This window comes from Nelusetta ayraudi, unplaced genomic scaffold (assembly GCF_046127955.1).
Source record: "Nelusetta ayraudi isolate G7.1 ecotype Tasmania unplaced genomic scaffold, CSIRO-AGI_Nayr_v1 ptg000004l, whole genome shotgun sequence".
NCBI classification, from domain to species: domain Eukaryota; kingdom Metazoa; phylum Chordata; class Actinopteri; order Tetraodontiformes; family Monacanthidae; genus Nelusetta; species Nelusetta ayraudi.
In genome coordinates, this window is record NW_027466054.1 from 16,755,731 (window position 1) to 16,767,443 (window position 11,713).

An 11,713-nucleotide genomic window follows, 5' to 3' on the forward strand; every position below is an offset into this window, starting at 1 on the left:
ATTCATTTTGCTGCAGTCTTGTAAGCTGAGTTGGGTCTGGCAATTTTTTCCCCCCATTTCCTTTATAAAAAGCTTTTAGCTAGGCCTATAATAGTGGTATTTATTACTAGTACTGTTATTTATTTTAGTATTGTTATTTATTACTAAGATTGTTTTTGATGACTGTTTTTCCTCTTTATGTGTATGTACAGTGGAGCCACCCCCAACCCAAGCTTTTCACAATGTATGTACCTTTACATATGTGTGTGACAATAAACTTCTTGAACTTGATCTTGTGTAGGGTAGCCCTCTCACATATAAACAAGCTTCTTCCTCTTGAGCAACCAATCAGGCCCAAGTAATAAAACCAATCTGATATGGGATCAAAGCATTACTTGATCCTGGCGCTGTTGCACATCTGAGTTGGTATCAACAAGTGTTTCTCACTTTATGTGCCATGATAACAAAAGGCGCGAGTCATAAAATGCACGACTTGCCCAGGTTACGCTTTCTTATCATTAGGGGTCCTCTTGCCTTTAAAATTCACCTTTTGTTTCAATTCTCACAGACCTTGTGTGAATTAAGTCAGGCATACAATACATCAGAAACTACAGCATAAATTGTGTTTTTAATACAATTTTTTAAAGGCTTAATTCGCACCGAAACGTTGCGTTTATGTGACGTCAGACCCGCTGTCCAATCCGGTGAGGCCGCCTCGTCAGCGTTAGCTCTGTGGGCGGAGAGGGGATTCCGGTTCCGGGTATTTTTACATTCAACTCGGAGTCGTTCTTTTCCCCAAGATTATGGTCTTTTTTATCAGAAAATTCATCCGACTGACGACTGATCGAGCCTAAGAACCGTTTACTAAGGCAGCCCGACGTTAAGCCGCGAACATGGCGACCCGCTCGGAGAGGGAGAAGTCCCAGAAACTCAATGAGCAGCACCAGGCCATCCTGTCCAAAATGCTGAGGGAGGAAGACAACAAGTACTGCGCCGACTGCGAGGCAAAAGGTGCCGCACGAAAACGCCGCCGAAACATCCGGTCTTCTGCCAGAAATCGTCTGAGAACACTCACTAACCGGGTCGGATCTGTGTCTTTTTGCTCGGCTAAGCTAGTTCGCTTGTTGTTTGTCAGTGGCTCGGGCTAAAGTCAGCTGACATCGTTCCCCCTGAAGCTAAACTAAGTGGCTAACTAGCAAGCTAACTTCTCTAAAGCCTCATAAGCTCCGCACAGTCTCTCCCACGGACCTCCGCCTTGTATACTCGGCTGCCAGCCGTCACACAAACCCATGTGTTCAAGGCTCCTCATCCACTGCGCTACTCGCTTGTCGGAATGTTTATGTGACCGTATTTATGTTCCTCCTTTCCCCCCACGAAATACACCCAAATGCTATGTGCTACATTGACTGGTTCGATTCTTTTTACGGCCAGGTCCAAGATGGGCTTCGTGGAATCTGGGAGTTTTTATCTGCATAAGATGCGCCGGCATCCACAGGAACCTGGGAGTGCACATATCCAGAGTCAAGTCGGTCAACCTGGACCAGTGGACCCCGGAACAAATCCAGGTACCGTCCCTTCATCTGGACGCTAAACCGCCTTATCAGTCCCATTTTAGTCGTGTGTCGTTTTTATTGATTTGTTGACTCATTTTGGAAAGAGTGATTATCCTCACGTTTCGGTCCTACCTGCTTCCACTGCGGTGTTTACCACATAACCTACCATACTAGTCGTCATTTGGATGCAGCCAGCGGTGTAATTACAATTATGTTGCTTTGCAAATGACTCAACATGAGCATCAAAGTGATGTTTACCTCAGGTCAACACTTACTCTTACAGCCCTGTTAAGGTGGCACTTTCACGACATAATTAAAGAAATTTAAATGCAAACTTTGTGAATTACATTAATTTTATATTAAGTTTTATAAATAGTTTAAGCTTATCACTTATGCAGATTTGTGCCCATGCAAACTATTCTGTTTTGTTTTGTTTTGTTTTTTCTGTTACATTTATGTCGTAATATTCTTGCAGAGTATACAGGAAATGGGGAACACCAAGGCCAGGAAGCTTTATGAGGCCAACCTTCCAGACGGCTTCAGAAGACCTCAGACAGATCAGTATCCTTCATCGTCTGTGCACGTGTATCTGAGGGTCTGTCTGGCATTTCAATCCTGGTTGTTTGTTGGGGTTTGTCGCTGCCATTTTCAAAGTGCTCCTTAACTGTGACCACAGAGCTGTGGAATTCTTCATCAGGGATAAATATGAGAAGAGGATATACTACAACAAGAATGTGACCAGTGGGAGCAGCGTACGTATCGGCTCATGACGTGCCAGTGCAGGAAGCAAATTCTTCCACAAATGGTACAGTTAATCTGTAATTCATCCAGAGATTAGAGTTTGTTTGTTTGTTTGTCTTTAGCCAAAAGATGCTAGGAAAGAAAGAGAGCGGGATTCCGACAGAGGGAGCAAAGCGTCGTCGCACAGCAAGGTGAGCTGTTGGCCCGCATCGTCCAAGAGATGAGTTTTTTTCACACCCACCCCAATTTTTTTTTTTTTTTTTAAATCTTTTGCTTCATCACTTCAGAGCGAGGAGTCCAAGCCTGCCCCCAAAATCAGCCCCGCCAAGACTTCAGAACCCTCTGTGAACCTACTAGGCCTTGGTAAGGAGCTTTGCACCACTTGCTTGCACTGAGCGAGATGTCATTAATTAGTGGGTATCATCTAATAGTTGACTTTTCAAAGTGCCCTGCATCGCTAAGAGGTTATTAACAGACATTTGAGTGACTAAACCATCATCACAAGGTGGCTTCTGTGAGATTATGTGGGTTTTTTTAATCAGCCGTTCACCGCGTGGTCCCTAAATCAGAACCCAGTGGCTTCAGTTGTTGATGAAGGAAGGGATTCTCCACGGCCTTCACGCTCTGTATGTAACATGTCAAGACCTCTACTGCTTTTTCACTTTGAGGGTTAATGCAACTGATAGTAGACTGACAGACTCACCCCAGAGTGAATGCGAGGCCCCTTTTTTTCCTCTTTTTTTTTGTGAAGTAGTCGGAGGAAGCAGAGAAGCTGCTGACTCGGTCCACGACTTCTACACCTGACTGGCAAATTCTTGTTTTTCTTAAGGACTGCTCTGCTTGGGGAAATGAGCTGCTGATTTTACTAAAACAGCAACAAGAAAGTAAAACAGTGTGCAGGTCAAGTTAATGGGACGGTAAACCGTATCAGTGTCGAGTGATCCCCCCCCCCAAGAGTCCCTTTTGTTTTTCTAACATACGTATCTGTTGCCTCAGCAGCAGCAGCCAGCGGTGGAAGTTTCTGCACTTCATTCAGTCACGGAAAGTTCGGGTCGTGCCGCTGCTAATTGATTTTCTAGTTGTTGTTATGCGACGTGGGTAGTGCGTGTGCTTTATTACCGTAGTTTTATTTACAGTTTGAAAGTGAATTGCACATCCACAACGCTAATCGGCAGGACGGGGCTGTAAATTGTCAAGATTTAGAGTTATTTTAGTTTTGTGGCCAATGAGCATAAAATGTAAGCTGATTAATTTTTTATTGTGCTAGTCGTTTACGCTCACTGGGTGTGCAGCAGCAGTAGTAAAACACCGCAGTCAACTAAGCAGAAAGCAACACATATTCTGTCAGTAGCAGCGTCGGAGCTGGTTGGTTGCTCGTACTCTTCTTCTCTCGGTTGAGTCGACATCACGACTTCCAGGTCGGCCTCTCGGCAAGTGTTATCAGCGCGACGCAGCGACTCTTTCCAAATCGGCAAGTGTTGCCGCAATGTGTCAAAACGTTTCTGCTTTTCTTCCTCTGGTTACATATTTCCCACCCGTGAAACCAGTTTCTCTACTTTCTCTGTCGCAGACGCACCAACAGCTGTATCAGCTAACAACGGTAGCACGAGCACAAGCCAGAACAACAATGACCTGGACATATTCGGCCCCATGGTGTCCAACCCCTTCCCCGGGTCCTCGTCAGCTGCTCAGTTTTCTCAGGTAACCGGCGGCGGATTGAGCCAGTCCAGAGCCACATGGTGTTAGAAAATATACAGTGTTTAAGTAGGGAAAAGAAAATGTTGGAACCCAGCCTCTGAACTGGACATTGATACAGAAAACCTGGAAGAGACGTAGACAAACTGGGCAAAAAGGCTCAAATTTGGTTAAATATTAAACAGGCCGAGTTCATGGACCGTAATCCTTCTTATTTGTTTGGTGGAGGTCCAATGATTCCACTTTGGGTTTTAATTGCATAGGGATTTCATTCATTTATTTCAGTTTCCTCATCTGTCTATCTATCGTCATAATGAAAAAAATAGAATTGAGTAAATAATAGTAAGAATTGTTAATATTCAGCTTGACTTTTCCATTTTGAACACAATGACTCTCCAGGTGCTCCTGATTAACTGTTTTGCAAAAAAAAAAAAATTGTTTTAGTCCTGAAGTTCCACAGTAATTAAGGTGGAATGGTTCTGTTCCTGATACGACGAGTAAACAATCATTTGCACGTAAAGTTGTTGTGCACTTCTGTCACATCACACTGTGCACCGTCGTACTCTGGAGCACTTCTCTCTGCCTCTCTCTTGACAGAGACATTTTCCCTTGTGCTGATTAGTGAAGTGAAACTGAGTCGTTGTTGTATTTCCTGCTGCTGTGTCGCAGCACTGTTATTGTGTTGAACATTTACTCACCCAGTGCCCAGCCAACGGACCACACCTTGTAACAGGTTCTTGTTGTCCATTATCCAGCACCCATTTAGAATCAATACAAATTGTAAAGCAGTCGGTCCAATTTGGCAGAGAGAGGCTGCTTTTTATTGCAGTAGAAGATTATGTGAGGGTTGGAGATCTGCGTTCTTCATACTGAAGAATCTCCAGCTCATGTCCCGTCTTACATTTGTACATTTGGAAGCTCTGCTGACCAAAATGGACAGTTTCAGGCGCTGAAAACAAAACCCCAAGCCTTGTTGTTGTCGTTGTTTTTTCACATGATTGTTGTCTAAATAGCTTGAACCTGCTTTCTCCTCCAAGGTGAGTTCCAGTAACGCGGCGAGCACTCCGACACAAGCCGCCGCCGCTGCTGCTGTTGCCACCAGCACGGCGCCGGCGCAGGCAGACCTGGACTTGTTCGGTGAGAGCGGCAGCGCCGCTAAAAGCGAGGACGCGGCCAAGAAGCCGCTGTCCAAGGACTCCATCCTGTCCCTGTACGGCACCAACAGCATGTCCCAACCGGCTGCGGCAGGTGAGCAAGAAGACGCGGAAACAGACCCCGGGCCGTTTGTCCTCACCCTGTCTTGTTTGTAAAGGAAAAACAAAGTGCGTACAAGTAGGGCTGCAACGATTCCTCGAGTAACTCGATGACAAAAATGAATGGAGGAATTTCATCTGCCTCGAGGCGTCGTTTAGTTATATTTAAAGCTCACTTTTTTAGTGTGACACAACGTGCTTCCGTCACAGGCCACGTCTGCTGTGAACTTGCACACTGACGTTAATGGCCGCGTTCTGCTTCTGAGAGGCCTTTCATTGAACCGTTTTATCCGATGGCTCGATAAATGGACGCAATATTCAATAGAATAATCGATGAGCAAAATATTCAATAGCTGCATCCCTACATACAAGTACGCATTTCACAAAAAATGAGCACAGTTGAATGTGTTTAGTATTTAATCTTTCTTGAATATAAGCAGCTAATTGGAGATTAGGTGTCTTTTGCTTCCTGATTGTTTTCATAGCCAAGAAATTTTATGTTTCCCCTTGAAGTTACAAAATGGGGCTCTGTGGTAAAATAAATAAATACATAAATCGATTAAAAAACAACCTCTGTTTAGCAACTATTAAAAAGATAACCGTCATGAGAATGATGAGGTTTGTAACTACACATCTAGTGACTTCCAGCTCAGAATTTCTGAGCACGTGCTCCGGCCTTGACTTCTCCAGTTTGACCTTTAAGTCGACGGTGTTGACTTTGCAGTCATTGAGTGCAAACAGCACACCGAGTGAAAGACCTGCTCCTCAGACGCTGAAACACTCAGGCAATTTGCCTAAATGACATTGTTCTCCTCTCTGACTCCGCCCCCTCAGCCGGCATGTACATGGGCCCCTCCCAGATGCAGTTTCCTGTGCAGGCCTCTCCCGGTTATCAGGCATTTGCAGGCATGGGCGCCGGCGTGCCGCCCACCACCGTCATGGGCGCCATGATGGCTCAGAGCGGCGCCGCCATGATGGGGCCCAACCAGGGCATGATGGTCGGGATGACCATGCCCAACGGCTTCATGGGGAACGCGCCGGCTGCAGGCATGATGGGCATGGCGCCGAGGATGATGGGCCCTCAGGGCGGCGCCATGCCCGCCGGGATGATGCCGGCCCAGGGGATGTACGCCATCCAGCCGGGCCAGCAGGCGCAGTGGAACATGGGGCAGGTACGATGACATTTTTTTACGTATCACATGTGGTTCTCGTGACTACCATCCGTAGTGGAAGTAATGCTTTACATCCATATCATTGTGTAGAGTTTTACTGCTCGCCATTGATCCGATGCCGCCTCCAGCCACTAGATGGCAGCAAAGATCAAGGATTATTTTTAAATTAAAAATAGTATGGGCTCTACCCATTTTGTTTTGTTTTTTTGTTTTTTTTGTTAATTATAAAAAAAAACCTCTGTAGATGTCCAGAAAACAGCACACTTAGCCGCATGTTTGCAGCCCTCTGCTAAAACTGACTCTTTTGTTGGGCCCTGCACATATTTCCAAGGGGACTTCAGAAACACAGTGAGCACAAGGTGGCAGCAGGGGATCAAACACCAGGCTGAGGGCGTTGTCACTATTCTGAGTCAATGCTTCTCAGAATTTTCAGAATTGCATGTCATGAGACGAGAGGCTAGACATGTAACATATGTTTGTTGTTTTTATTTATTAGTACTTTTCATAACATTATTTTAAACAACAATATTGATTTAGCACATTTGGCAACATTAACATCAGCTTTAACGCCCAATGTTTAGTTTTTTTAGCAGCTTTTAAATCTTCCCTGGCAGTAATGATGATGTCACCGACTCCCTCAGGTCAACCAGCAGATGTCGGGGATGACTCTGAACGGCGCGGGGGGCCAGATGGCCTTCGGTCAGCCCCCCACAGCGATGGGCGGCTGGGCGGCCACTGGCTCGGGCCAGACTCTAAGCACACAGCTGTGGAAGTGAGCCTCCGTAACAGCCAGTCGTCAGGCCCAGCAAGAGACGAGGCGACGGGCGGCGCAAACTATACCTTGTGCTGCACCTGACTGTGATGAGGTTGAAAACTGGTGCCCGCCCCCATCACGGACCAGCCTTCAGAACATGAAACTTGTATCTCTCTCTATTTTTTTCCTATTCCCTTTATCTGTCTCTCTTTCTCTCTATTGTGTGAGTGAATCGGGAGTCATCCAGGATCACAGCCTGGCAGTTTCTGCCTATCATATGGTTTTTTTGGATCATAACTTTTATTTTCCTTTTTTGGAAAAAAATGAAAACAACATTGCAATTACAAGGAAATAACCCCCCCCCCTCCAACATGACAAAATTGATATCAACATATCAGAAAAGCTGCAGGACCAGTTACACAAGCTTTTATTGTATCACTGTATCATTATAAGATTATAGAACATTTAAATGAATAGTATTTAACGGGATAAGAGGCGACTACCCAGTCTGTCAGTACTGCTCCCAGATGTACAGCGCTGTATAACCTTCTTTTAAAGTACTTGTGGTTCCCCTCTGAAAAAATTAAAGTGGTAAGAAATGAACCCGCTGTCATGTGTCCTCTTTCAACAAGTTGCAGCTTCAACTCTCGTGTTTAGTGCACAACTGAAAAGTTTATTTGCACTGGCATGTCACCATCAGTCGTCTGAGTCACACACACGTTCATTCTGTCACACCATTTGCTGAAACTTGCAGTGTTCCAGTAAAGCGCCATGTCTGACGGATTAGGTCCATCATCATCATCATCATCAACATCATCATCATCATCATCATCATCATCATCATCATCCAGAATGAGTCATGATGGCTCTCGGGTTTCTGTCTGTGTGTGTATAAAGTACAATCCTTCTTTAGAGTTTTTAAAGCCGGAAGGAAATGCAGAAATCTTGAAGTAAACAAACTACATGAAGCTCTAAATTTGAGGTTGGGTCATTTAAAAAGAAGAAAAAAAAACTTGTGTGAAAGTATATCAGGGTTTATTGCGACAATAAAACTTTGCGGTTCAAGAATGGCACGAGCATGAAAATGAGATGTTTTACATATTCTGGCCAGTAGATGTCATTATTTTTCAAGTTACGCGGGATCAGAAGGAGAACGTCCCCTTGCGAGGCTGATTTGAAACATTTGATCACATGTAATCAGCACTCCGTGTTTTTCTGCTTCCTCTACAGATCTTCAGTCTGTATCATCAGTTTTAAATATATTTTAGAATTCCAAAGCAAGGAAACTTTGTTGTACTGGCATTTAATTTAGGCTGTGACAGTAAAGATAGCTTATCTTTCAGGGTCGACGCAGATTTGCTGTGGGGACTGAAAAAACGGGGTTGCTATGTGAGGTTGAGATATGTTGTAAAGGTCAACTGATTGGTGTCTATCTTATCCAAACGTCTGCGCACAGTGTTTGGCATTGCTGTCTTTGCTCAACCAGCATAAAACAAATATTTGCTTACTGCATGCAAGTGCTTTCAGAATCTCCCTCATTGATGTGCAGGAAACAGGCAACTGGTTGCAGTGTGGCTCCAGCAATGCTTAGAAGGTGGGAGTGGCCCTCCTGGTTCTGCAGCCAAAATGGTTTTTAAATCTTAATATGCACCTTAACAGCCCATGTGTTTATTTGCGTTTCATCTGCTGCAGCTGTATTTATAAAGTCCGGCATGGAGGACAAGCTGTAATTTTCATCTGCCCCCCCCTTTTTTTATGACTGCAACAGTGAATACACCTTTTGTTATGGTTTATTGTGAGCCTTGAGGGCATGGCACTACACACAAAATACAGAAACTGGAAAATCAGAGTCACGGTCAGCGGTGCTACGGTAGAGGAAAAAGTGAGTCACTGAGCTGTTTAATTCAGTCTTTTATAATTACTCTATATGGAGAAGTATTGAAGGAGATTTTAAGATTTTTTTTTTAATCTAATGCATGCTGGGATAGTGTGGATCCAGACAATCTGTACAGCCATGAAAGAAAACTCTAACGAGACAGAAACCCAACGACAACGACAGCGCCACACCAGGCTGTTGTTGGAAGCGCAGGCCTCGCCCCGATTTTAGGCTGCGGCTCTTCAAACCAGCCCGACCTGTTTCACACCTTCATGTTTCTGCCATTCCTGTGAGCTGGTCTTCGTCTCTGCATTCTGCCGCTTCCTGCTGCTGAAGTCACAGATAAAGGCACGGCATTGTGCACAGTCACGGGGGAGTGAAGAACAGGCTTACAGCCCAGCATTTTTCCAAAGAGCAACAGTTCTGCGAATGGAAGAAAGAAATCACATCTCATGCTTGGCAGAGCCTGAGAGCTCCTGAAGTGCACTGCTTTCCACTCGCTACCCCTCCACTGTTCCTGCACCGTGGCTGCATCCCGGGCACAGCTCGGACCTTTCACGGTGAGGTCCGATGCCATGCGGTGTCCGACACCTCTGGCAAACTGGGCCAGGCATTCTTTTCGTCTGCGTGTGTCAAACCTCACACAGCTCGGGAATAGAGTCCGTCGAGGGCGAGTGAAGAATGTTCCTGATGGCTGCAGCCCCCGAACGGACTGCTTGACCCGGAGACATCAACATTCCTGCTGATAGGGGCGTTGGCCTCCGGTTTGACCGTTGAAGAAAAAAAACATTGCTGATATGAAAGCAAAACAAGATGAGCTTGAATTTGTGCTGAAATACAGTAGACTTGCATTCAAGTGGTTTTCGTTTTTTTTTTTATTAGGCTGTTTGCAGTGTTTGTTTAAAAGTAAAACCTGCATGCTGAGTATTGGCTGAACCACCATGGCACTGGCACCATGACTGGAAAGTGGGAAGGAGAGCTTTCCTGGCTCGGTCTAAAACATTAAGCAATACCAGTGATTTTAGTCTTTGTGCTCTGATATATTAGGACCAGCTCCTGAAAGTTTACATTGGGAGATGAAGTAAAAAAATGTTAGCCATTATTTCCGGGTGCAAGGTCTGCCCTGATCTAATTCACTAAACCTAACCCTAATGCCATGCAAGTCAATTAGGGTCAAAGGTCAACTTTGTCCTAGAGACATGGGGACACATGTTGCTTCATCAAAAGCCCCCAAGACACACCCATGTCAAATTTGGTGCTTCTAGCACATGAGGAACCCCGAAACCCTAACCCTAATATCAGCCCTAACCCTAATCCTAATTTCAGCCTTAACCCTAACCCTAATGCCATGCAAGTCTGTGAGGGTCAAAGGTCAACTTTGCCCGAGAGACATGGGGCCACTTGCTGCTTCATCAGGAGCCCCCAAGACACACCCACGTTAATTTTGGGGCTTCTAGCGCATGAGGAACCCCGAAACCCTAGCCCTAATTCCAGCCATAAGCGTAATCCTAACCCTAATTTCAGCCTTAAACATAACCCTAATGCCACGCAAGTCTATTTGGTCAAATTTCAAATTTTTTCCTAGAGCAGGGGTCACCAACCTTTTTGGCACTGGGAGCTACTTCATGGGTCCTGAGCCGTATGAAGGGCTACCAGTTTGCTAGATTCTCCTGAAATAACAAACTCTTGATGAATATATTATTATTAATGATACTCTTCTATGTGAAGACACTTATCAAGCTCATGAGTTCTCAATAATTATCAAAAATAACTCAACAAGGTTGGATAAAATTTAATTTTAGACACAGCTCAACGAGCTGTGCATTTTTTCGAACGGGTCTGCGGACTACTCATGAGGTCCTTGGGGGCTACCTGGTGCCCGTGGGCACCAGGTAGGTTGGTGACCCCTGTCCTAGAGACATGGGGCCACTTGCTTCTTCATCAGGAGCGAGAAGACCAAGAAGCGCCCACGCCAAATTTGGGGCTTCCAGCACTTGAGGAACCCCGAAACCCTAACACTAAAACAATAATGCCATGCAAGTCAATGGGGTCAAATTTCAAGTTTGTCCAAGAGACATGAGGCCACTTGCTTTTTCATCAGGAGCCCCCAAGAAGCACCCACGCCAAATTTGGGGCTTATGGCATTTGAGGAACCCTAAAACCCTAACCTTAATGTAAGCCTTAACCCTAACCCTAATTTCAGCATTAATCCTAACCCTAATTTCAGCCTTAACCATACCCCTAATGCCATGCAAGTCTATGGGGTCAAATTTCAACTTCGTCCAAGAGACATGGGCCCACGTACTGCTTCATCAGGACCCCCTGAGACACACCCACAACAAATTTGGGGCTTCTAGCCCATGAGGAACCCTGAAACCCTAACCCTAATTTCAGCTAACCCTAACCCTAACCCTAGCTTCAGCCTTATCGCGAACCCTAATTACTGCAAGTCTATGAGGGCCAAAGGTCAACTTTGTCCTAGAGACATGGGCCCACTTGCAGCTTCATCAGGACCCCCTGAGACACACCCACCACAAATTTGGGGCTTCCAGCCCATGAGGAACCCTGAAACCCTAACCCTAATTTCAGCTAACCCTAACCCTAACCCTAGTTTCAGGCTTATCGTTAACCCTAATTCAATGCAAGTCTATGGGGTGAAATTTCAACTTTGTCCTAGAGACATGGGGCCA

At 45.3% G+C, this 11,713-nt stretch overlaps 1 protein-coding gene across 1 annotated transcript; it reads left to right on the forward strand.

Annotated features, from left to right (window-relative positions):
- The first annotated feature begins 709 nt into the window (after positions 1–709).
- Positions 710–7,750, forward strand: smap1 (small ArfGAP 1). Its single transcript, XM_076038732.1, has 10 exons — positions 710–990; positions 1,411–1,544; positions 2,008–2,093; positions 2,209–2,284; positions 2,396–2,464; positions 2,561–2,636; positions 3,844–3,974; positions 5,006–5,216; positions 6,056–6,393; positions 7,035–7,750. Exons 1-10 carry the CDS (start codon positions 873–875, stop codon positions 7,167–7,169), a joined length of 1,374 nt encoding a protein of 457 aa, XP_075894847.1. The 5' UTR covers positions 710–872; the 3' UTR covers positions 7,170–7,750.
- Positions 7,751–11,713: the final 3,963 nt, after the last annotated feature.

Bases quoted from the DNA above. Each gene is read 5' to 3' on its own strand.
- smap1 (XM_076038732.1), top strand. From the start codon at position 873: ATGGCGACCCGCTCGGAGAGGGAGAAGTCCCAGAAACTCAATGAGCAG. The intron at 991-1,410 runs GTGCCGCACGAA...TTTTACGGCCAG, and splicing joins CGCCGACTGCGAGGCAAAAG to GTCCAAGATGGGCTTCGTGG. The intron at 5,217-6,055 runs GTGAGCAAGAAG...CCGCCCCCTCAG, and splicing joins GTCCCAACCGGCTGCGGCAG to CCGGCATGTACATGGGCCCC.